At 37.6% G+C, this 27,706-nt stretch overlaps 1 protein-coding gene across 1 annotated transcript in view; it reads left to right on the top strand.

Moving 5' to 3' along the window:
• The window catches only part of CPED1 (cadherin like and PC-esterase domain containing 1), a 297,515-nt gene that overhangs the window by 62,834 nt on the left and 206,975 nt on the right, over positions 1 to 27,706 (top strand). The window contains exons 3-4 of the mRNA XM_033420398.2: positions 3,384 to 3,490; positions 9,420 to 9,495. Coding sequence (XP_033276289.1) covers positions 3,384 to 3,490; positions 9,420 to 9,495 — 183 coding nt within the window. The remainder of the gene's footprint in view (positions 1 to 3,383; positions 3,491 to 9,419; positions 9,496 to 27,706) is intronic.

The raw sequence follows: 27,706 nt of genomic DNA, 5'->3' as shown, positions 1-27,706 counted from the left end.
AATAGATACTGGACAGTAGTTGAGAAAATACCAAAGCTAGATAGTTCCTCTTTGTCTCAGTTTCTTCTTCTGTAAAGTATGTGTCATAATAGTTTCTACTCCACAGTGTTGTTGGAAGTTCTGCATAAGTTAGTACATATAAGGCATCAAAAGCTAAGTGTCTCTGTTGCCTCCCTGTTTTTTGAAGCAATAATGATGTAATGATCACAAACATGGTTTCTAGATTTCAGTATGGTTTTGGGAGTTTTTTAAACCAAGCTTGAATTCATAGCACCACTCATAAAACAAATAAAGCTTTTTTCTTTAAAAAAGCGCTGTGGGAATCAGGCAAGGGAGTAGATTTCTAGATAGAAATGAAGAGAAATTGAAAAGGTCTACTTTAACTAGAAAATTGAACTAGGAAATAGAGATCTGGAAGTTTGATGTGGAATTCAGCAAGGGTAACAGTAGGAATTTTGAGTGGAAACAATCAGCATTTTTTTCAGACCGTGGTAGCAAGAATTAGGCAAGAAGGATATGAAGCGATCGCTGAAAATTTTTGGTTATACTTTACTTCATTTTAAGAGGAAATTGATGTGCTCTATGGTATTTTTGAAATATTAACTTTTCACTTAAAATATTAATTAAATATTTTTGAGAGATGAGGGGTAACCTTATGAATATCAAGAAATTGTGTGATGCTTTATAAGTTAGCCTAAATTCTTTTTGATGTTTAGATTCCTTATAGCTGCTAAGGGCAGTAACTGTCTGCCCTTTTGTTTTGCTATTTACTTTCATATTTCTAGTACAGTGTTCAGCTCAGAGGAGGTTCTTAATAAACTGAATACTTTGAATTATTTAAATGTGTCTCCAGTTTCAAACATTTATGGCTTAAATATGTATTTCTTTCTATCAATTCTAGAAATTGTGTGTATGCCTTGGGTAGTGAAGGGGGGCATGCTTCAGACTTAGAGGAATATAAAACATACTGTTTTTTAACTCCCAAACAATGCAGTCCATAATATGAAATTCCTCTTTCTCTGCATATTCTTATCTTCTTAAAATATTTAGTTGTGTATATTATAACAGGAAGTTTCCTCTAGGGCTTTAGTGTTTCCTGGTCTAGAAGTAATATCAAATGAAAATAGTCTCTGTGTTTTCCCTTTTGAATCCATATCAAAGGTTTTGGCTGAAAATGCCAGGTGCACATTTAAAATAAAGTATTGGAATCATCATAGAGTATTAGGTTTTGGCCATTGGAATCTGCTTGTAGTTTCCTTCAAAGTGAGAGTGCATGGGACAGGGTAGACCCTTGACACCTAAGGCCTGATGGCTATTACCTGGATGAGTTCTCTCCCAACTCCCAGTCAACAACATCATTTCTCCTTGTTCTTTTGAACTATTGTGCTATCTTCCAGCATCTTGAGATACATCAAGCAAACAGAGAAGCTCTAGGACAAGAGCTCAGTTAACTTGAGTTCAGTTGTCTGGATCCTTTTGTTTGGCAGAGAGGTTTCCCTTCCAGCAACAGGACAACTATAGAGGGACCAATAGCTCAGACAGCACAGGACTTGTCAAATGGAAAAGGACTTGATTAGTGCAGAGTGAAATTTCATTCCTAATTGTCATAGATATTCTTCCTCATCAACTTTTTTTTTCCTGTATAATTCTTCTTTGAAAGCATTATGCTCTCAAGTGAGAAATTCTAGGAAATTTTTAAAAGATAGAATTTGGAGGCATTGGATATTTTCTAGCTTTTTAAAGCCACTAATAACGCAGTAACTGACTTGTGAGGTCTGGCATAAATAGTTACTTGAAGGAACATTTATCTTAGTATTGATCAACAAAAGATGCCATGTGTACAGCAATTGCTTCATTTTCTAAACCGGATTTCCATCCAAAATGGAGAACGTTTCCCAGGTAGTACCAATTCATTTATATATTACTTAGTGTTCTTTTTCTGTTTTTTTTTTTCTTGAGATAGATATTTCTATATTGTTTCTGAAGTAATGTGTTTACTACCCTATCATTAGCTAGTTATTCATTCATGCATTTAACAAATATTTCTAAAGCATCAGTTATATGCAAGGTAAGCTGATAGAAATTTATGTAAATGGATCAAAAAGAATAAGGGGGCTTCCCTGGTGGCGCAGTGGTTAAGAGTCCGCCTGCCGATGCAGGGGACAGGGGTTCGTGCCCCGGTCCGAGAAGATCCCACATGCCTTGGAGCGGCTGGGCCCGTGAGCCATGGCCGCTGAGCCTGCGTGTCCGGAGCCTGTGGTCCGCAACGGGAGAGGCCACAACAGTGAGAGGCCCGCGTACCGCAAAAAAAAAAAAAAAAAAGTAAGGGAAAATAAACCCATATATAGCCACATAAATGTTAATTTTTAAGTATTCAATTACTTATGCAAGAATGTACTCTGCTGAGATTATTTTGGCAAGTAACTATGATTTATTGACAAAGAACTTTGTTCTTGGTGAAATAGATGAAATATCATTTCTTTAGTCTGTGTTATACTCTGTATTTTAGAGTCAACTCTGTCTATAACTAGAACACAAATTCCTTTTAGACTAAACCTATCTTAAATTTTTCATTAAATTTTATTTTCTACCTAACATAACTTTTTCTTTGTAAGAAAACTTATAAGAGCATTTTAAAATTTTATTTATTTAAGTTATTTATTTTTGGCTGCGTTGGGTCTTCGTTGCTGCGTGCGGGCTTTTCTCTAGTTGCGGCGAGCGGAGGCTACTCTTCGTTGTGGTGGGCGGACTTCTCATTGCAGTGGCTTCTCTTGTTGCGGAGCATGGGCTCTAGAGCGCAGGCTCAGTAGTCGTGGCGCACGGGCTTAGTTGCTCCACGGCATGTGGGATCTTCCCAGACCAGGGCTCGAACCCGTGTCCCCTGCATTGGCAGGCGGATTCTTAACCACTGCACCACCAGGGAAGCCCCTTAAGAGCGTTTTTGGTTTTCAAGATCTATGAAAAGTAATGGTAATACGGAGGCCCAGAACAAAATGTTCGATGTTTTGACTTCATATCGTTATAACTCTCTCATCTCTTAAAAGACTTTATAATTTTCTTTCCTCCCAATCTCCAATTAAGATTTTATAAATTTATAAAATTAGTGATTTGAAACATTCTAATTTTAGTCTTTTAAAGGAATTTTACGATATAACTTAAGATAATTGGATTTTCCCTAGGATACAATATTAAAGTGTTATTTCTGCTTAATTAGAAAAGGTGAATTTTAGTTACTTTGAATATATGCTTTTAAGTATATTCAGAATCATTGTTACTTGTGTTTTAGGATTTAAATAATTACATTCTTTAATCTGAAGAAGTAAATGGTGCCTTTAAAAATCTGATAAGAAATTGTTTGTTTTTCCATACTCTTTTGCTATTAGGTGATTTGGGCTCTTGGGATCTGCTCGTTTGCCTGTCTTCTGGGAAAGCTGGTGGAAAACCTTGCATATCCAAGGAAGACATGTGCCAGTTAGGTTTGCATCAAAAGGTAAACATTCTTTTTCAAAATGTGCACAGATTTTATCAGATCTATGAACATTAACACCAGTACTTCCTGGTCCATAATGTTGAAAAAAAAAAGTATTGAAAAACTGGAACTGTTGAATCTTTGGAGAAAGTTTCAATGGCCATGCCTTATAAATTTTCACCATTTGGGTTTGATAAGATCCCCTTCAACTTCAGCTGCTGCCAATAAGGATCCAGTTTTAGCTAGTGGGACCCAAAACTTGACCTTGAAATACATAGCCCATGGAGTGTTGCTTACCCTGGCCACCTGTTCATCCAAAGTAGTAAAAATTTTATTTACTAGGTCCCTATTTTGACTTTTCAAACTTAAATTGATATCCTGAATTATAACAAATTTATATAGTTTTTATTAACTTTTAAAATTGACATCCTATATCTACTATCGTGTGTAAACTTTTGTAAATGCTTCTAGAAAAATTAACTAAAAATTATCAGATGCCTACAATGTGCTAGTCACTGTGCTGGAAAATTTGCATATGCTCTATTTTTGGTAACTTTAACAAATCTGTGAGAAAAGTGTCAAAGCCAATAGCTATTTTTCAATGGTAAAAGAGTACTATAGTAGCTACCGTGATCATTTGATATTTCTGCAATTGACAGTTGTGATCACTCCTTCTTCCTTCTAACTCTTTCCTTCCTTGACCTTTAGACTGAGCACATTCTTTCGCTTCTTCTTGTACATCTTTGGCCATCCTTTCTGTGTCCTTCAGAGCCACCTTTTCTCTGTCCGTTCTTTAAATGCCTCTGTTCCCCAGCACCACCCCTAACGTTTCACCTACCATTTGTAATTGATGACTCCCAAATGTACATCTAAAGTTCAAAGCAGTTTCCCATGCTTCAGGCTTGCGTGTGTAACTACCCACTGAGCATCTCCACTTAGATGTCACATAGGACCTCAGACTCAATGTAGAGAAAATGAATTCATTATTTTCCCTGGTAAACTCACTTCTGTGCTTGCATTCAGAAGCTCTGCAGAATTGCTCTGCTGGTCACGAGCGTGATTAACCACTCTGTCACTTCCTAAGATAGAAATCTGGCCTTCACCTTTGAGCCCTTCCTCTCTCTTGTCATCTGCATTCTATCAATCATGAATACTAAGGAATTTAACTTCTAAATAGTTCTCAAATATCTTACCTACTCTCCATTCTTACTACCTTTATCCTGGTCAGACACTCACCATGTATAACCAGGACAATTGCTGAATCCTCCTCACTGATTTTTCTGAAGCAAGTGTTTTGCTCCTGAAATCCATCGGGCTCTCAGTTATCAGAGTGAAAAATAGAAAATGCTGAATTAACCTGGTTACTCCTGTGCTTAAAATCTTGCATGGCTTCTCATCAGCTACAGGATAAAGTCGACAATATTTGCTGTGTGTATCAGTCAACCTCCCAGCAGGAAACAAATGCCATACTCCAAAGGATTTAACTGAAGAGAAACTAATGAAAGAGCTATTTACAGAGCTTTTGGCAGGATAAGAGAAACAAAAAAGATTAGAGGCACCCAGGGACCAGCAACATCATAAGGTTTTACCACCCTTGGTCTGAAGAAGGGTGTGTACAACAGAAGGAATTGTATAGCAAAACCAAATAAGAGCCGGAGCCAAGAAAGAGGGATCTGTGGAAAGGAGCTATAAACATAGGGGAACGTAGCCATTGCCAAATCATAGCCCTGCAGAGAGGAAGCCAGGAAGATTCTCTACTCCTACCTTCCAATCTCTTGCCAAGGCCTCCTCCTGAGAACAATTCTAAGTGCTTACATATTTGTTTATATACGTTCTTTACATATGAAGAGACTGAAGCACAGAGAGATTAAGAAAATTACTTAAGTCCTCCTAGCTAATAAATGAAGCATCTAGGATTCAAACTCTGGAAGTCTGACTTTAAATTCTGTGTTCTTAACCATATCACTATAGAGCCTTTCTAAATAAATATTTAGCTGCTGCACTTAAAACCTATTCTAATGAATATTCTTAAAGAATACACAAATTCTAAATGATACATTTAGATAACTGTCACTTTGGAGCATGAATAATTTGAAGTTTTGTGAACCATGACTTATTTATGTAAACATAAATATTCAAAACAGAAGTTGCTTCAGATTTGTTGGGTACGTGTTAGGATTGTTAATGACCTTAGAATGAACAAAGAAAGGGCACCTGCTCAGATGAGGATTACTCACCTCTTCAGAGCTTTGGAATTTAAGTGCTTAATGAAAATGATCTTAAGGTCTGTTATAGATGATGAATGACCAGGAGTCTCTCTAGCCAGGAGGAAAGGAACAGGAATTTAAAACTGTATTGGTCTGTGTGATGCTGAGTGAAGCAAGGTCCACTATTTGGGGTGACACTAAGTTTAGTAAGTGGAGCTCTGTCTCACCTCTAACAGGTCCTGGTATTTCAGGAGCAGAGAAATTCGTTTCTAGTTCTGAATGTGTGTAGGATTAGCAGTCCCTGAATCTGGGATGCTGTTTTTAGTACTTGGAGCACTGAGAACTACTGAAATGGCTCTTATTTTACAGTGTGCTAGGACATTTTCAGGTGACCGTGATGGAGTGATAATTACCTGGGAGAGACATGGATGATAATAAGACTTTTTTTCTTTGATTAGCTGGTTCCCTTCTTGCCATTAATTCTCTTCATTATGGATGACACTGAACAGCTTTCAGAGAAGGTCTGATTTTTGATAAAAGATATGAACATCTGTACAGATCTAATGAAGAAAAAGGACAGTTCCCTAAGATACAATGTGACATGTGTGTCACTCTCAATGTTCATGAGTGACCAAAAAAAATTTTTTTCCCTGGGTGCTTTCTTACACTTTATATAAATAGCTCATCTCACATGTCTACTTTCCTTAATGAGTTAATGGTATTACTGTAGTTTTAGTTTTTTTGAGTTATAAATACTTTCTGAATGTTTATAATTAACATCATACTGTTGCTCTTATTAATGAAATATGTCTCAAAATAAGAATGATTTTTTTTTTTTACTTTTGCTTCCGACGGTATGTAATGAAAACAATTTAGATTACCACAGAGTAGGATTGAAATATTTTTAAATGCACACTTCCTTTCTCCCAGTTTGATCTCAGAAATATTCTAGGGCCCAAATGTCATTATCATTTTTTTATATGCATTCTAATCCTTTCAAAGATACAGAAGCTTCTGTGCCAAGAAAAACAGCTGTCTATATAAAATATACATGCGCACACTTGCACGCACGCGCACACACACACACACACACACATAAAGCATTCAAACTCAGTACAAAATCGGTATATATTAAAAATGACTGTTGGGGTGGTAATGATGTGTCAGTGTAGCTTCATCAGTTGTAACAGATGTACCAGTCTGGGGGAGATGTTGATAATGGGGGAGGCTGTGTGTGGGTCGGGGGGAGTGGGTATATGGGAAATCTCTGTACCTTCTGTTCAATTTTGCTGTGAACTTAAATTCTATTAAAAATAATTATTGCAGTATTAAGCTGGAGGAGCTCATCGTATAGAAGTCAGCTAATCCCAGTGAAAACTTCTTTATGTTCCACTTGATAATGATGCAAATCTTATATATTTTATGATGTACATAAAAATAATAAAAAGCACTAGGATATTGAAGAACATTATTAGGTTTAACAATTAAAAAGTTAATTAAGAAAGTTAATATGTGTAATAAAGTTGATTTAGCACAGCTGTAGGACCCATAGCCTTGTATGTGTTTATTTTTTTGTGCCAAGTTATTTAGTTTAACTGCTTAGCTTGGTGCTCAGTTCCAGAGTAGAACAGAGACGATATTTCTAGTGTCACGTGTCACCATGGTCGGGTCATCTTCTTCTACTCTGTGAATTCCAAAGATGTGCTTTGGAGGAAAGAGCAGTGGAAGAGGTTATTGCGTAGGGGATGGGAAAGTGAGAGCAGTTGCTTCCTTTGGCTTGACTCTGGTTTTTTGAAGCAAATGCTTTGTTGATCCTGAGTCAGTTCATCGTTGTGACCCAAGGTCTCATGTGAAAAGTCATCTCTCTGATATGACACAACAACTACCCTTGTATCTGAAATCTGTGCAAGCTGTACTCTGTCTTTGCAGCATTTACACACATTCTTCTGGCCCGTTAGTTCGGTTACTGTTATCCATTTAACCAGGGCTCTGCTAGTCCTTTCAGTTTGTAGAGGTCAGGACGGCATACCAGGGATGCTCTAAACGTCTGCAAGGCCGGCACATTTACTCTGAGCACTTCAAGAAGTGGGAGAAGGTTTTCAATAGGACCTGTGTCCGTACACAGCCTTCACTACTACTTACCTAATGCTGCTGCTTTTTCTTGGCCCTTCTATCGTTAAAGATTCTATTTAGTCAATAGCAACTGAGTGATTTTTTTCCTTAAGTGGAGGAAAATGGTTCAAGTTTATTGACTTTTAAACCTTTTCACAATCTAATTTAGAAAGGTTCTTTGTGTGTTAACAATAACAGCAAAACCCCCAAGCCTCTAGGATGGGTTCCCCAGACCTTTGCAATCATGCTCTGTCCCTCCCTCCAGCCTGTCTTAGGCTGAACTGAAAACTTCAGGAGTTTATGAAAGCCCTTCTTCTTTTCCTACATTTAGACTCTAAAATTGATCGCTTTTGAATTTGAGAAATGTAGACATCCCTAAAATCTAAAGTGTACTATACACTTTTCTCAATTCTCATATTCACAAGAGCGGATTCTGCTGAAGCCTGGGCTTTATTTATGCATGACCTGGGCTGAAGTTTACAGTTTGCTGAATAAACGGATAGAGTTAACAAAATTGCAAGGGTTAGAGAACTTTTAAACGATGAACTGTTTCAAAGCACTTTAAATGAATCCTTTTTTAAAAACTACAGCTTATGACTGAATTATTGAATTGATCAAAGCTTAGAGCGGAAGTGGTATTTAGAGACCCAAGGCTCTATTTTACAAATGGAGAAAATGAAAAGAAGTAAAGTGACGGGCTCAAGGTTCTGATTTTGTTACATGCCAGAAGTGGGACTACAGCCCATGTCTCTGGTTCCCTCTCTTTTCTCCAGCTGCAGCTGAGTTCTTTTTATCCAGTCAGGCCAGCCGGCCACAGTAAAGAAACTCTAATACGTTTTTAGGGTAGAGTGAATTAATTTGAAAGTAATCAATAATTGCTCAAAAATGAATCTGATTTTCAAGCTGATTTACACTGACTCTTTCTGTTGGTTTTAACGAGGCGTTACCATGTTTGGCATTATTTGGGGGATTTAGCTGAGAATAGCTAATCTGTCAATTCAGAAGAGGAGGGAATTAAGCTTGCTTGTATCTTTTCTTTAAAAATTAAAAGATATGTTTGAGTTTATGACAATATTTATGAAGCTTTCTAAGAACAAATTTTTGTTAAAATATAGTTTTGTGGTGACTGGGTTTTATACTCGAAAGCAGTAAATACCCTTCAGTATGAAGTGAAAACTGTAAATGCTAACAGGTTTAGCATTGAATTACCACTAGATGTCCATGATTCAAATCACTGAGGGCCTTTGGAACTTGGGAGTGTAGTTGACTTTGAGGAATGTTTAGTACTATTTTTTGCCAAAGCAAAATGTGCAACTATCAAGTTAGTAGTGTTACTCTACTTGCCATAATGACATAAATTTTTTTCTAGCAAATTTCATGGCTTTGAAATATATCAAGGTTTTAACAAGTATTCCCCAATATTTTGAAGATTTCTAAGGGCACGTTTTTATTTTATGTTATCAAATAAACCACTCTATTATTTTGGATTTTAATGTTGACTTACAGAGATTTGAAAGTAGGAGGTGGATGGTGTAGACAGTGCTTCATATCTGTACCCTGTAGGCTGTTTGTATTTTCTTTGCTTTAGCAGAGAATGCCTAACTCACTAGAATCGTTTTTATTCCTTTCAGGTAAACATATTACCAGAAATACAACATCAGCTTTGCAGAAGGGAAGGATTATGTCAACTAATTAGAAGATTTCCAGGTAATCTTTCATTTGCTTCCTTATGCATAAACCTGTGAGATATATAGGCTTCCTCAGCAGACACCGACTAAGGAGCTCTCAGATCAGCATACTAAGCTCCTTTGTTTATCAATTCCACTATCACAAATCTTCCAGAATCCACAAGGTTTTGCCAATGGGAGGACCTTGATAATAAGGAATAACACAAAACATTGATATTCTTTTAGATTTGCCTTCTAACTTTCTAGATGAATATTCCTTTTCTTCCTATGTATTTATTTTGAAAATAATTGCTGCTTCATATTTAAAACAATTATTATAGTACTTCTTAATTATATAAAACTTGAGGTTTTAAAAAAATGTATTTCTTTATGTTAAGTGATTCTGATCTTAACAATTTTGTTTCTTCTTTCTGAAGTGCTCTCAATTTGTCTTGACAACTTTAGAAATTTGGGACAAAAATTACCATCTCACTTCCTCGTAGAATCCCAGAGTGTAAAAAACACATCAGATGGCATATGAGTCTTCATAGATGAAATTATAGCCTACTTGAAAACCCATCAGTGAAAGAGTTCCTCACATTTCTAGTTTAAAACCCACTTAATGTTTAATAGTTATGCCCCTAGAAAGTATTGCACTATATAATTAAAATTTAAATCCACATAATTTAAATTATGTTTTTAAAAATTAATTTGTGTCTGAGTTGAATCAGAAAATTGGTATCTTAACCCATCAGCTTTTCCGTGGGGTTTCTGCTTCTACATCAAACATTAACCACATTGGCATATCCCATTATAAAGACTACAGTCTTCTATTGTCATTTACCAAGGATTAAAATAAAATAAATATAAATCAGCAATTAATCTTTCAATTTAAGATACTTGTTTAAAATAAATAATAGCTGTATAAATCTGGTTCTGCAGTTATCATTTTATATGACAGGTGTATCTGACTCCCTAATCTCTTTGTTTTGTTTTTGTAAACTTCAGCTGGATAGTTTTTTATTTTATAAAAAAAATAAGTAATGTTTTCGTGAGAAGCAAGTAAAATATTCCCATTAATGCATTATTAATAAGTATCTAGAAATCCTTTAATTAAGGCAATTTGAAAAACATTTGTTTATGTTTTGACCAGAACTTACATACTTTTAAAGTATGTTTTTCTTTGTTGCTGTTTACATTTCAAAATGATTGATTAGCACTGGAGTTAGCAGAATAGAATCATAATAATGAAAATCTGTTTGTAGCCAGAAATGGATTACCAGTTTAAAAAAATTCCCCAAACAACTCTTACCTAAGTTTATATTTTGCTTCCATAAAGTTAAAAAGTTTTTTTTCTGTCTTTTTTGCTTTAAACATTTTTTTTTTCTCAAGAACATCTGTAAGTTCCAGACACATGTAGTCCTTTCCCCACTCTGTCTAGTTTGTAATTTTCTATTTATCTCTGTGACTAACAAGGTAATTTCATGGAATATACAGCCTTTTTAATCGAATTATTTCTCCTGTAATGTTATCTTTCTGTAGCTGAAGATAATTTTCTTAGATGTGTAGCTTTGAAGCAATATGTCTACAACATTGTTTTCTGATATAAGCTTTATAAACAATAGCTTATGTTAGAGACTCTGGCTATGAATACACAGTATACACTATAAAATCAGTATTCACAAGATTAAAAAACACGTTATTTGTTGTGAATGTTGAATATTTAATATTGAATACAGATTAGATAGCATCATGCCGGTACCTAAAGTTATTTTAAAAAGTAAGGTGTTATTAAAAAGATAGTAAAACTAAACATAATACTATATACTTTAGCCATTTTATTTAAAGCCTAAGTGGCCCATACTGTTTTGAGCTGTGTTTCATTTAAAGACAGGCAAAACACAAATTTTGAAACCACAGATTTTTAGCTCCACCGCCTATTAGCTGTGTGAGTTAAATTTGGGGTTTGTTGGTTTTTGTTTTTGTTTTTTAATCTATATAGTGAGTAGAGTGAGACCCATTTCACAGATTTAATTTAAAAAGTAAAGTGTAGCTACAGGTATGTCTATGTGTGTGTATAATTTTATTTGAAGAATGAAGCATATTACAATATATATGTATTATGTACCTCCAAAATGGTAACTGGATGATCCTAGATTTGAAAAGTCCATCAACAGGCCTTTCAATATTTTCTCTCTTCATATGATTGATTATCACTACAGTTTTATGTTTCTGTCAAAAACTGTGAGGAGTCTGAGATTTCACCTACTTCCAAGCTCACAAGTCTGCCTGCCACAGTTTCATGGGAGCTGGCAGAAGACGGGAGACTCCTGGGTCAGAGACAAATGACTTTATTGTTTGTAGCAATAGCAGCAGACAGATTATCAGCATTGACACTGGTTCACTGAATCCCAGCTCCCGCAGGGCAAGTGAAGAGGGCTAGGAGGTGACACTTGTATACTAAGTGGTTTGCATTTCCAGAGCAGAACTCTGACCTTAGAGAGTTTGAATGTTCCTAATGGTCAGTGAGTATGCCTGCCCTTTGCCTCAGAGAGAGACATTATTTTTGTTATACTGGACAGAAACTTCTCTTTGCTCTGGAGTGAGGCACCATCCCTATCTTTCAAGGCTATCTGCTGCATAAATATCTTTGAAAAGATAGTTCAGAACAGATTGTCAGTGCCTCTTTGCAAACGATGCAAAAATGTGAGAGATGCATGGAGAAGTATCTCCTAACCATTTCAGAGAAGAATACCTGACAGGTTTTAGCTCTGAAGCTTAAACAATGTATAATTCAGAGCAAGATTTAAAGCCTGGTTGTGCTTCAGTTTTTTTATCTATAAAAATAAGACATTTGGCAGTGATCGATAATGGTGAGATTTCATGATTCCACCGTGCCTTTTTCCCATACAGACGTGCTCTCCCAGGCTTTATCTTGAGCAGTAGGTGGAGACAAGGATGCTATGAAAGGAGGGATGATCATCCTAATAAATCTGAGTGGGACCTTGCAAGTGTGGCAGGACAAGCAGAGTTTGGGCCAGATATATATGGGAGCGTTTGAAGACGGAGTGTCAGACTAAGACAGTCTGTTCCGTTCCCCAACCACACAGAGTGTACCTGCCATTAGACTTGGGACTCACATTGAAAGGCACAAATCCATGGAATTTTTACTGGCTAGCACAAAGGTTTATTTTTATCTTGCCATTTAATGCTTTGGTGTTTGAAATCAAATGTTTTCATTGGCCCAAACTTTCTGCTAATGGTTTTTGTTGCTTTTTATTGTTTGGTTTTTTTTGATAAAAAGTTTTTTTCCCCTATATTTGAAATATAAGTACAAAACAGAACATCACAGAAACTGTTTTACTTGGGTTGTTGTTTTTGTTCTCCTTTATGATATCCAAGAAGCCCTGGTTAGGAGTGTGCCAAAGTTTTGGCTATTTCTCATTCTTTCCAGTAGTTTTATCTTAGTTCTGAGCACTGGCTTTTACATGAAATTTGAAATGTACCCAGACTCGTACTCAAAGATAGCATTTTGAACATTTTAGGATCTCTGGCCTCATCTTTTTAGTAATGTGAGTAACATAAAAAATGAAAAGGAAAATGATAAATAGAATTTACACATTCTGTTGTATCGAAACAAGTGTAGACTTTAAAAAATTATAGATATTTACTACCAAATATAAAATATATCTTTAAATAACATAATTGAACTTATTTTAAAATATTGACCAATAATAGCTTTTATCTCACATGGAACTGATGATTGTTTTTAAAATTCTAGGTCTAAAAAATTCTGTTTATCATATGATATCAGTGAAGTATTGTCAGGGAAGCAAATAGCCTAGCTTGAATTTAAACAAAGCAACATGGAAATTGTCAATGCTTAATACCATTTGAGGATTTTTATTGATTTCATTTTTTCCTCTCCTCTGCTGTAAGGAATGTACTCCTTCAAACAAGAATGTGAGAAATGAGATTCCCAGTGTTAAAGGAAACTAGGGACTTACCTCTACGAGGCAATCAGGCAAACTTTCACAGAAGACCAGAGTTTGCTTTTCTCTGTGCTCTCAAATGCTGACACCCCCTCTATGTGTCTTCTGAATGCTCCTTCATGTTTATATCTTTCCAAAGTCTTCCACCTCAGTCCCACACGTGATTATATCCTTTGTGCAAAACATTCTTTCCGCAAGTAAAACTCTCATCTTTTTAGTATGACTGACTTCAGCTAGGTAATAGCAGCAAGTAAGTTGATGGAACTAATTCAGACTAAATTACACCCTCACCCCAGTCATAAGCCTCTTAGATGTATTTGCATTTTTATAAAAGAAGCTTGCAAACCCAATGAATTTCTAATTGGTAGAATTTCTGGAAGCGCATTCAAATTCCCACTCAGTTCATCCAGTCCATTATCGAGACTATAGCCAGAGTGATCTTTTCCTCCATCTCTTTCAGAAATAAAACAAGTCTATTGGGCAGTTTGTCTACGGACTAAACAGTGAGGCCCAGGTAACTAGCCATCTGATGCTCTGACTCGAGCTGGGGATAGATTTTTAACTAGATCAGAATTCACACACCCAAATGTTAACAAGAGCCTGGCATGTGACATAGAGAATTCGTAACAAATACAGAAGCTTGAGAGACCAAATAACCCGCACATTTTCAGTATTTGGCTTGTCATCAAATGTATAGACTCATTAACATAAGCCATTTGGGCTCCAAGAAGAGAAGAGGAGTTGGAGACATAGGAAAGTACAAGGCAGTATGACGTGGCATCACCCAGATATACCTCAGCAGAGTGGCATTGCTGGAAACATAAAGTTCCCTCATGTTTCTCATCCCTGTTGAATTCAGTTACCACTAAGATTCAGATCCCATCTGGTGGCCTGTCCTTCTCCTTCTACCTCTTTATTCCCGTACTTCTCTCCACTCCTTCCTCTTCGCACATGTTTGCATTTCTCTAAACCCTTGGTAACTCCACCTTCCATTTTCCTCACAAAGTGGTAACTTTGTTAATCCCTAAGAACAATGAAGCTGGGTGTTCTACTAAAACCTTAATCTCTGGAATTGGGAGGGATTTGTTGGTGTCTCTCTGCCAGTCCTCCTTACTCCCATCTCTCAACATCCTGATCATTCAGAATATTCAATAAGAAAATCATCACCTTGGTTAACTTCTTCTGGAGACTTCAGATCTGCTATCATTCTTATCAGTTTTGATGTCCACACCAATGACCCTTTCATCATCACAGCTCTTTGATCTCATCAAATCCATGACCTTCCTTTCTCTGCACCTTCTGCCTCCCGCCTGTGTAGCCTTGCTGATTAGTAACTTGCATCACAGACAACTACATCCATCTTTGAGACGTTAAACTAATTTACCACTTTATAATCACTGTCTTTCCGGCTTTTTCACTCCTTCAATGCCTCTGAGCCTAGAATCTCAGATGTCACTTTCAGTACTCTTAATTCTGCTACTTTCTCCAAGGCCCTCAGCCATATTTGGCCATTAGAGAGCATGGATAGTGGTCATTGGAGGTAGATTCTGTTTATCAAGCATGATTCTGTTTTCAGGCATGAAAGGTCATAGAAATGTTCTTCTCTTTCTTTCCTGTATCCTGTTAAGTTTTTTGGCCACCCATGAGAAGGAAAATAGAAATCAGATTTTAAAAATGATCAAACATGCATTTTTTAATTCCTTTTCCCTTTCCCTTTTATTATGCTAGTGAGCCACATTCAATATGAAAAGAATAGAAAATACAGATAAGCAAAAAGCAAGAAAAAATGTAAATTTAGTGAAACTACATAATTTTCCATACTTTTCCTGTTCATGAACAATTTTTACATACTAGAGTACCATGCAATTCAAGTGTGAGCAAATCGTGGCATGTTTATCTGTGGAAAACTATGAAGACATTAAAAGTGATGGGAAGTGGGGGTAAAAGTGATGGAGGGACTTCGCTGACGGTCCACTGGTTAAGACTTTGCCTTCCAATGCAAGGGGTGTGGGTTCAGTCCCTGGTCAGGGAGCTAAGATCCCACATGCCTTGCGGCCAGAAAACCAAAACATAAAACAGAAGGAGTATTGTAACAAATTAAATAAAGACTTTAAAAATGGTCCACATCAACAACAACAAAATCTTTTAAAAAAAGTGATGGAGAGCTACATTTATTGGCATAGAAAAATATTCACACTATATTGTTGAGTTAAAAATAAAGAGGAGTAATCCCAATAAATATATAACATATATTTTATATTAGTATATATTTTACCTATTCATACAATATCTATGTAAAATATATGTTAATAATATATTTTGTTTTAAAACTATATACTTACATATATACATATGTATATTAATTCATTTAGTCCTCACAGTGTCTCCATGAGGGAGATATCATTATTATTCCTATTTATCTCAAGTATAGAGAAATTAAGTAAAATTTTCAGTATCACACATCTAACAAATGGTATCTTCACATAGTCAGTATGAGTCTGGAGTCTGCTTTCTTAACCACGTCACTCCTCCAAACTCCTCCGGGTGGCATTCACGGCCTGCCACAGGCTGAGGTCCCTACATTTCTCCCTGGTCTCCTGTTGTCCCCCAACCTAACTCTCTGCTCAAGCCAAGTCCCGCCCTTCACTGTCCCTTCAACACCAGGCTTACTGCCTGCTCCTTTTCCTGCCTTCACCCTAATGACCTTATTTAACTTAACCATCTCTTTAAAGATGTTTTCTCCAAATACAGTCACATTCTGAGGTACTGGCAGTTAGGCCTTCACCATGAATTTTGAGGATTCAGCCCATAACAGCCAAGAAAGAGGCAGGGAACTGTGATTGGCAGTTCACCAGATCCATATGGTGAGAGGAGAACAGATCCCCAAAGGAAGAAAGACACTGGACACATAAAAACAATGGATGTCTATTATTATAGGGTTTTTTTGTTTGTTTGGGTTTTTTTGCGGTACGCGGGCCTCTCACTGTTGTGGCCTCTCCCATCGCGGAGCACAGGCTCCGGACGTACAGGCTCAGCGGCCTTGGCCCACGGGCCCAGCCGCTCCGCGGCATGTGGGATCTTCCCAGACCGGGGCACGAACCCGTGTCCCCTGCATCGGCAGGCGGACTCTCAACCACTGCGCCACCAGGGAAGCCCTATTATAGGTTTTTGATAAATATTTATTGATTGTTTATGATAAAGCCCATGGCATTCTTTAGGCAGAACGAATCATTCTGCCTAAATGATTCATTTTAAAGTAAGGGAATATTCATGTTTCCTTCTCTTTGTTACTTTCTACCATGAACCCCAGTTCTCACATGTTCTCAGACCTTTCTCTGCTCTCCAGAGCTCGCTAATATGAGAAATTAATTCATTCTGCTCTACTTTCCTCTCTCAAGTATACCCTTTTTTTCATTCGATATACTTCAACCCCAAATAATAATTTTATGGATAACAATTTTAGACACCATTGCAGACCAGTCAGAATTTCATGGAAACTATTGAATCATGCAAATGCAGCAATCGTCTACTGAGTCTGGCCTATCCAGAAAACTGATCACTGCCTGTGAGCCTTAAATCTCTAAATGGACTAATCACAGACACAATCAAATGGAGACTTTGAGAATACGATAGCATCGCCTTGCTTCATTTCCTTGAAAATGGGAAAAAATATTTGCTGCTTATTATAGCCTGTTAGTCGTAAGCTACTTAATGCTTCTTTCCATTTGGCATATCTTAAGACTAAGAAGCAAACTTGTCGACGTGCCTGGTATATATACTGTGACGTGCTTCCTGCCCGGCCCCTGGCAAGACAGGAGGGAGGGTCAGTGGAGGCTGGTAGCACTGGGGTATGAGGGTCAGTGGGAGCTTTGGGAGACTTGCTTTTTCTTTGGGAGAAGCTAGATCGAGCTCAGTGACCCAAAGGTGCTTCTTGCTCTGGTGTTGCTCACGACGTTACACTTTGCACTTTGGGCATCAGGACAGTGTGAAAGGGACAACACGTCCATGTTCCAGTAATGGAAAGGAGCATAATGGCAGCTCCTTGACATCTCGGAAGTCGTGCTAAAGACCGGCTGGCTGAGGGAGCTTATTAATCCCTCTGCTCTTTGGTTAAATGGCCCTGACCTTTTAAACTTGAACTGGTTTGGTGAATCTTTACATTTACATGCATGACTTGTGTACCTCCTGCCATCAGGTAGGTATATTTACTTATTTCACTTCGGGAGTTTGTTACCTTGTGCCAAACACTGGGACACGTGAGGGGCAAGATTGCGTAGCACACTTGCAACAATGTGTGTGATTCTGATGATTAAATCTGATTTTCAGCAGACCATAGAGGAAGAGGTGATAAGAGAGGTACTTACTTTTGTTGTCCAAATCTTTCCAGTAAGTCCCCATTTACTTTAAACATAGTAGAGTAGCACTGCGTCTAAATGGCACAAAAACAACTTGTTAAAACATGAACAACTTTAAACAACGAAACTGAGTTCCCTTTGCATTACGTAATAAAACCTCAGTGAACTATACTTGTACTTCATGGATTTGTTTACCCTGTTTGCCCAGCCTGCATCTATTAATCAATAGTTTATTCCTCGCTGTGTGTAGATACGTTCCGTGACTCAGTATGTTGCCCTCTGAAATAAACTCTACCATATTTGTTTGCCTTTTCCTCAACAAAAACATTGCCCAAGCAGTGATTGTGATATTTTCCCCATATCACTTCTTCCTGAGCCACTGTATTTGCAACAGAAATACTAGCAGAGAATCTGAAATCTTGATAAGATGCCTCCCCAAAACATAACTTGCTTTAAAATAGCTGAAAAACCTCTTACAGAAATGGCCAACCTTTTTATTTTAAGCCATCAGGGGCTGCTTTATTTGGGGATTATAAGAGCTAGATTAAGAAGGGGACAAAATGAAATCAAGTTCTAGAATTTAGCTGCTGAAGTGGTGAAAATTCATCCTGAAACTTACATACTTGCCTTGTTTTGTGAGTAAACTCAATAAGCAAAAGAGAACTATTCTGTGATTCTATGATTTTGATTCCTTTATTTCTGTATATATATACAGAGACAGAGAGAGACAGACAGAGAGAGACAGAGATTTTGGCGTTGGAGGATATAGTATGTTGAACTTCAAGAAAATCTCTTACCCAGTCTCCTTCTGGTGGTAGAGGTAGATACTGAACAACAACAACAAAATTACAAGTGTTATAAAAGAAAAACAATGTTAGTAGGTTTGCAGTGCTCATGGCTTGTTCATTCATTTTCATGGAACTCCAGGGCTGGGAACTGACTTTTGATTTGCAGGATATCATTGATATTAGGAAATGAAAACCCACTAAAGTGATGCATTGGCCCTAAGGCACACAACTTCATAAAGTGTATGTTACATAACACATTTATTCGTGGGAAGATGATACTTGTTGTGACTAGTCTCTTGAAGTTCTCATTGTAACCATAATAATTAATAACATGATTTATTAGGACTGATACATTTTAATAGGCGTTTAGTGTCTTCCAGTCTGATAGATCCTGTTGAAATATATATTGATAAAAACCCAAAATGGGATTTGCAGCAAGCTACAAAGTGAAATACATTCATTTCCCTAAATAGAATCTTAGAATCCTTCATCTGTAGTTGAAGTTATGATTAGAAAGGATACGTATCTTGGCAGAAGTATAATTAACTGAATGAATGGAGTTGTTTTGGAAGATGCTTTACTCTTTGATGATGGGTTGGGTGTGCTTCTGTCTGGGAGAGATGCATAGACTCTATTATATGGTAAACCCCATTCAAATCCTGTGATTCACTGCTCCGATAACTTTTGGGACGATTTTCTTTAAACTTCTCTTAGCACCACCTAATGGTAAAAATGATATCATAGTCATAGCAGCAGTTACAATCCCAGTGTTGATAGTCATTTCACAAGAAAATGTGTAGCTTATCAAAGGGTCAACTTACCCCTAAATAGACAAAGGTAGGTAATTCAGCCACGTTAACTGAGAAGGCCTTTTGAAGGACTCTCTTGCCTCATCCATTTCTGGGTGGGCTCATAAGTACTGGTAAGAATCCTAGCCTCAGAGGTCAGAAGAATTCTAACCTTCAACCTAGTAAAGGCGGAAGTCAGGAATCCTATGGTCCCCGTATGAGGAGACCTGAATTCTAGTTCCACACAGCTACTAAGTATAGTGACATGACTCTGGGAAAAGTACTTGGTCCATTTGTGCCTCTTTTCTAGACTTGTAAGATAGGAACAATTAGAGTGACCATTCTTTCCTCACAGAGTTGTCATGCAAATGCTTTATAAAAGAATATGTGTTGTAAATCTATAAAAGTAATATTAAGGTATCATTTCTATATTGCTCAAGATATCCATGAGTTGATTCAGAGAGAAAAATTGAATGAGGTGTTCAGTTTTTCAGATTGACATAAAACTGTCACAACAATATATATTGTTCTTCTTTTTGGAGGCATGCTGATATGGAAAGAAAGCATATTGATGCCCAAGTATTTATCTAAAGTTAGAGGTTGAGTATAGAGAGTCATCAAACACGATTAGTAGTAATTTTGTGTTTGTTTTACAAATAGATTGGGGCTTCATGATTTATGCCACAAGGTTATATTATAGATAAATTACCCTCAAATAATAACACGTGGTAACATTAATTCTTTACTTATCATGTGTCAGACACTGTGTCAAGCCCTTTATCTACTTACTCTTTTAACCCTCTGTAACCATCTGTGGGGCAGATACTGATATGCTTCTTTAGATAGAGGAATGGAAGTCCAAGAACGTCTGAGCTACGCAGCTGGAAAGGAGCAGATCCATATCTCAGGTACCATGCTCTTGTAACAGGCTTGAGCCACTATACTGTATTTTAAGCCTGTCCCTTATAATGCAAGAAAATAAGAAAGGAGCTATTGAAGAAAGCCTAATACCTGGGCCTAATGAGAAAGGGAACTTGTTTACTATTTATTATTATTATTAATCATCAGTATTATTATTTGATCAACTAAAGTAATTCTTATAATTTCTTATTTATCATAATATTTACATATAAGGAGATATTAAGTGAATTTGCTGCAGGCAGGAGATTGTTTTGCTTTAGTCTTTTTTGTTTGTTTTAGTTTTTTAATAGGGAACTCAGTAACAGATGGGGATTGCCTACCCTGGGAGAGTCAGAAGCTCAGGTCCTCAGTGCTCACTGGCACTTTCCTGAGGGTCCTCTCTACCTTTCTTCTGTTACCTTTTTTATCTGATGTGCCCACTCAGGCTCAGCTCCTCAAGCCATCCACAACCATTTTTAGGCAAAGTAGAAAATTTCACGTGACAAACCTCATACCGCAGCCGTATGCCTGGGGTTCGGGGCAACTCAGATGTGGGCGTAGCCACCAGCCTGAGGTCTGGGCCTCTGGAACGACAGTGACCACTTTGGGCCACGTGGAAGGACCAAGCATTAGTAGTCCTGGCTCTTCGAAGCTGCTCTTCTGACCTTTTCGGGAGGGCTTTTAGAATTCACTGGCTGTGCTGCCAAAAGGGTTTATAAAGCACCAATCTGGGGATGTGAAATTAATGAATGTAAGTAGAACAAAATTACGTTTTGTGGGTGATACATGATTTCTGTCAGAACAAGTAATCGCCTTGACCTGATGGCGCATCTGCTGTTGGGTAGTGGCGAGTGCAGACTGAGCCCGGCTGCATATGTGTAGATCCCATCTTGATGTCTTAATAGCCCACTGTCCTTGGGCAAGTTTCTACCTTCTCCATGCTTCAGTTTTCTGTCTGCAGTGTAGGGACAATAATGACTCTGCCTCCTGGGGTTGGTAAGAGGATCGAAGGAGTTCGTGCACTTAAAGTACTTGGAACAATGCCTCACACAGAGTCAGCAACCCATGAACATTAAGTATTTAATAAGCATTTCCATAAATATTAGTTGCTTCAGTAAGTATTTCCATAAATATTCGTTGATAAGTACTAACCACTGCTCCTATCCAGTTGGTGAGACCCATGTTTTTCAGGATTCACTAACCTGGGAATAAAGCTAGGATCTTTTTTTTTTTTTTAACGTCTTTATTGGAGTATAATTGCTTTACAATGGTGTGTTAGTTTCTGCTGTATAACAAAGTGAATCAGCTACACATATACATATATCCCCATATCCCCTCCCTCTTGCGTCTCCCTCCCACCCTCCCTACCCCACCCCTCTAGGTGGTCACAAAGCACTGAGCTGATCTCCCTGTGCGATGCAACTTAAAGCTAGGATCTTAAAATGGTCACAAAAACATTTCTTTGCCTCCACCTACACTCACTATCTTCAGGCCTCTTCATCTCAAAATCCTGCTTCCAATCACTTTTGGATCATCCTAAAGCAATCCTTTCATTCATTCCTATCAGACCTCACATTCTTTTTGGATAAATTTATTTATTAATCTCTGGTGGATCTGGAAGGAAGTATCTATAACTTACCTATACACATAATTTCAACAAGCCCTAATGTAATGCCCTAACTTTGATATAAAGGACAAATAAAAGGCAAGTACTTTATAGTGTAACAATTTGTAATCTAATATGTAAATGTTTAGGCATAATGACAGCATAAGGAGTAATGAAATAGTCAAATGCTCCCTCTTTTATTTGGAATCTCCATGAATGTGACAGGTACAAATTCAGATTGGTGCAGTTGTATCATAAGGAAACTAAGATTCCATGGGTCACATTGCTGTTGGTGAATAACTCTTGAGACAGTCACAAGCAAAACAAAGTATAGTGTTCCCTTGCTTGACTAGGAAATCACACTCCTGAAAAATTCAGTGTATGTTAAAACTGGGTAAAATGCTTGGGGTTTATATATAAAATGGAGTCAAGCTCCAGGTTCAAATAATTACCAACAGGCTTTTCATCCACTTCAATGTCCAGTGAGACATTCAAAAGTGATATAGGGTGGGGAAGAATTTATTGTTTTGCACAGAGCGATATTCAACATAGTAACAGCTGTTGTGGTATGTGCCTTGGTCGATGAGAATGGATATCTCACTATTCAAACAGGCGCTGGACCCTGCACCTTACCAATACATTCCAAATAAACATCAGCCTTATCCTACATAAGGCAGAGATCTGGGCTTTATAACCCTCATCTATTAAATTTCACTAGCATTCTTGATCATTGTGATGGCCTCAAATGCCCCCTTTGTCTTAGAGGGTGTACCTTATGTGCTCATGAACACAATCCTCTTATACTCGATACCGTGTCCACTATTTTCTCCACTTCTGCTCTGGTGCCCTGTGGTCATCTGCTGCCAATGTAACCGCTGGTCACACCCACCAAAGGTGTTCTGCCACTGGAGTGCCCCATGGCAGAGACTGCTGCTGCACCTGCCATTGTGTGTGCTGTCCCATGCCCAGTGTAAGGGATCCTGAGGTTCATGCGGTGCCTGCTTCTCCTCTGGCTGCTGCTGAAACTGTTGGTGCCATGTCCCATGTACCAGTCACTGTCTTGTCCATTGGCTGGAAGTCTACTGGTATTCTCAGAAGCCTGAATAAGTCAACACTAAATTGATTCAGTAGTAAAAAATCAATAGTCAAAATCTTTCTTTACGTTATTTTTTCTCTATTGTATGTAATGTTACACTCTCACTAAAAAAACATTCTTTCAGTATTGTTTTAGCTTCTGACCTAAAACCTGGAGTGGCAGTAAGGCCTGTGGAATATAGGAGCAACATACTAAAAGCTGCCCTTCTCTTTCATGTTGTCCTGTTATCCTTGGACTTCTCTTCCATCCACTCTTTCTTCTCTAGGACAGATTCCTTACTATTAGGCTTTACCCACAGTTCGTCCAGTCAGGGCCAGACATAGTGAACTCCTAGCTGGACACGGATTGGTGTCACACTAAAACTCCATCACACTGGTACATAATAACCAGACGGCATTCTTGTCATCATTCATTGACCATAGGGTTTCAAAGAACAGCAACAAAAAGTAGGTGTCTTGTCTTTTCTTAGTTTAGGGGGTTGGGATGGTCGTGTTTAATATCATTGAGTTCTAACAATGTCACGACTGGACCTGAAATATTTCTGTTGAGCATATGGAAATAGGACTGCATTTATCCTTCAAATATAAAGCCATAGCTATTTATATTCTTGTGTTCTAAATATTGCAGAAGCGGGAATGTTTACTTTGTATCTAAATACAGAATTAAGAAGAAAAAGAGAAAGATTACGTGGTTAAGTAAACTGATCATGCCTAATTTATCTTTTCGGTTCAGTATTTTGTAATGTTTCTGTTTCTAGATTCCTTCTCTCAGTCCTGTGTAGGTTATTCAGCAGCCAATTTTAGAAGAGCTTGTGTCATTTAAGAGAACGAACTTTAAACTATATTCAAAGAGGACTACGAAAAGCAAAGATACCACCGGCAAAGTGATATTTAAACTTTTCCAGTTACGTGATTTATTGGTAAATCTACACGGGCTGTGCCACGAGCAAAACAATGTGCCAGGTGTACTCTGAGCTTTTAATTAAGAGAAATTTTACCTTTTGGAGAGATTTTAATAGGGTATTTTGCTGTTTGTAAGCCATTGAAACAACGGTTTAAGCCATTCGTGGGTGAAAAGCCCTTAATTATGTAGAATATAGATCATGAGGGAAGCAAAACCGAAAAACAACCCAAAATCCAATTGACTCATGTCAATTTGGAAAATTTCTAGTCGTGCCCTAATGTCACCTCAAGCCCCTGGGACTAATGGATTCTGTGAATGGTTTAAGTGATTTGGTAAATAAAAGCCAGATTTGGGGGACCGAAGAAAATGCTGAGTAAGGAGCAACATTCTCAGAGAAATCGGCTGTAGTGGTGAGTTGGAGGCCAGGTGAGTAGTTGTGAGGCAGCGAGCTGAAAACGTGAATCGCAAATCATTCCGTGGATAATGGCGGCCATGAACCGTTGTCACTTTTCACTCTAGATCCATGAAATTGAATGCACAGCCCTTCTAATAGAAACTTAATGTACTTTTCTCTAAATCAGATTTTGCTCACCTGCCTGTGTCTGTATCACCCACCCTCGCCCTGCCTCTTCCTCATAGCTATACGCCCGGCAGCCAAGTGGCCCAAGGGACCTGACCTTGGCCCCAGGGGATTGAGCCAGGTGTGGCAGGGAGCTTAGGCAAAAATGGCCCCTCTGAGGGCTTCCCTGGTGGCGCAGTGGTTGAGAGTCCGCCTGCCGATGCAGGGGACACGGGTTCGTGCCCCGGTCCGGGAAGATCCCACATGCTGTGGAGCGGCTGGGCCCGTGAGCCATGGCCGCTGAGCCTGCGCGTCGGGAGCCTGTGCTCCGCAACGGGAGAGGCCACAACAGTGAGAGGCCCGCGTACCACACACAAAAAAGGCCCCTCCGAGAGAATGCTGAGCATTAGGTTGTGTTAAGCAAACAAATAAATTAATTAAAACGCCCCCTCCAATAACAGCATGACTTACTGGTAAATAAGCCTTGAGGAGTAGTTTAAATTTTTTAATAGTTTTTTTGTTTCTTTGTTTTTGAGAGTAGAGTTGGGGACAATATGGCAGCCAAGGGGCAATTAGCCTTATTCAACACACAATGAAATTTCCGCTAAATTCTACTTTTACAACCCTCTTTTTCCCCTAGGCAACCCCCCCAGCTCACCAAAACACCATCCTGCACATCCGCTCTCCTCAATGGTCTCTTTGTCCACTTTCCTCTCTAACTCATTTATATAGATTTAAAAATAAATTTATTTTTTCCCATACTTCAAACAACATTGCAAAGATTTGGTTCCCATATAAGCATGTATCATTCTTTCTTAGAGAGGAAAAGAGGACCAAAGGAGCAGAAAACCTCTACTTTGATAATTTTTCACTGTTACTTAGCCTTTTCCCCTTTTGACTTAAAACTAGCTTGAATTTTTTCCACTACTTACAATCCAGGCTTTTGATTCAGCTTCCATTGGCTGGGTCTACAGAGTCAAACTCTAGCAGAGAGCTTGATTGTTAACTCATGACTTTGAACCGCTGAGTGAGGCCGCAGCTCACAGAATTTTTTAAAGCAATGACTGCACATCCCTAATTTATTGAAAATGACTGAGATATTATTGGATACCAGAGAATTATCTTCCCTAAGACGTTTAGTGTGTTTTGTAAGAAATAGCAAGATATGAATGACATTATCCACCACCCACCTATTTTAAGGCAGCTAAGTAGCAGCTTAGACCCGGAAGTGCAGTCTGGGATTGCAAGGACATGCAAACAAGTGGTGTTAACTGAGGTAAAATGCTGATGTCAAGGGGTGGTGGTGTGATGAATTGGAAGATTGGGATTGACATATTTACACTAATATGTATAAAATGGATAACTAATAAGAGCTTGCTGTATAAAAAAATAAATAAAATAAAATTTAAAAAACCCCCAAAAACAAAAAACTCTGTAGCTTGAGTTAGAGTGTGTTAAATCTCTGGAAAATAATATATGTATGTAATATAAATATGTTTATATAATATATTAAATAAATTATATATAAATTAGGTAATTTATATATATGCCTATGTATACACATATGAACACATATGCTAAAAGTAACTTGGCAGTACAAAAGATGCGAGATGTATGAAGAAAATATGAAGAATATTCTTACAGAAAATATTTATTTGAATTTAATGTCCCGGCCTAAATTCTACCCAGAGTAGAGAGTTTAGGGGGGAAAAATTCAAGATTTTAATCACCTTATTAACATCTTTAAAGACCAACAGTTATTTAACACTTCAGATATGAAGACCCTTCCCTCCCTTGGCTCAGTTAGTTGGTTAATTCTTTAGTCATTTACAAGATACAAAATAGGCCAAACGTACCTGGCTACTGATGGGCTTACCCAGCTCAAGGTGAAACTGAAGCACCAATTCAGAAACTCTTGTCAGGCTGTGCTTGGCTTCTGACTTGCCCTTGGTGCCCTCGTCTATGAGGAGTAGATTCCTGTGTCGCTCAGCTGAAACTGACATCCGCAGACTCCAGTCATATCACTGGTCAATTGAAGGGAAAGAACCTGAGGACAAAATGGTTCCGTAGGAACATGTTTGCTCTGTGTCATAACCAAAAATCTTTTCTGACATATTTCCATGTTTTTGACCTATTTCTGGCATTGGGATCTCTGGCCCTCATTAGATTTCATTTTGGCAATTGTCTCTAGTCTCTGAATGTTCTATATTTGTCTCACTCTTGGAGTCAGATATTATGAAAATATTGTTATTTTAAATATGTACTGGTTCACATATAATACGTTTATTTGTAAATGCTATAGAAGTAGAGAAGGAAATTGAAGGTGATACCATGTACCGTTTATTATACAAAAAATATAGGGTGAAAATTGAAAACAGAGTTGGTCCGTGAAGGTGCCATTAAAGAAGAGCTATGTTCATGCGTGTTTTCACTTAAAATAGGCTCAATGAGTCACAGTGTTTGTGTCTTACATTTAAATTGAGATTGACTTGAATATACTTAAAAAAGAATTTGGAATCACTGTTACAAATTTCTAGTAAGTCATTTATTATTCTGATGTAAATGATATCAATAACATTTCATGGTTTACTCCAGAAAATGTTCCTGAGAAAAAGTTTAATATTAATAAAGTGATTAACTTATTTTTGCAGTGAGTGGGCTTAGACAGCTATTCTATTATCATATTTGTTGCACTCTAGGTACTAATGTTTGTGGGAGGTTGTGTTTCAAATTGTTATTAATGATGCTCATTAATTTATACCAAATTATTCATCTTTGGGCTTGCTGAAGTAGCCAAGTATTTTTTCTTTTCCTTTTCTTTTCCCCTGGAAAATTCATGTAGAAAAACATCAAAGCAAAATTAAGTTGCCATAAAGTAATAAAACAATCTTTCATGCTGCTTGATCATTGCAGTGAAATCATAGGGGCAAGAAATTGAAGTAGGAGTCTAGACATAGCTTTTATTACCAAGGAAAATGAGCAGAATTCAAGGTTTTTACGTTGTCATGGTTAAAACATAGAGGAGTCCATGGGGAAAATTGTTTTTGTAGAATTGCATGACCTGACACTTCCACTGAAAAAGAACAGAAAGGAGGGCATTTATGGCTTGCATTTACTGAGTGCTCAGTAAGTAAGCAGTTGATTGATGGTTAGTTGGTGGAAACTTTATGCAATGATTACACTTTGATTTTTCTAACCTTGTACATACACCTATTTTTTAAAAGTGTCAATATGAGTGTTCGGAAATAAGTCATTATTGTTGGT

The sequence above is a fragment of the Orcinus orca genome, chromosome 9, assembly GCF_937001465.1.
Source record: "Orcinus orca chromosome 9, mOrcOrc1.1, whole genome shotgun sequence".
NCBI classification, from domain to species: Eukaryota; Metazoa; Chordata; class Mammalia; order Artiodactyla; family Delphinidae; genus Orcinus; species Orcinus orca.
Note: the sequence above shows the minus strand (reverse complement) of the source record. Positions and strands in the feature narration are given on the sequence as shown.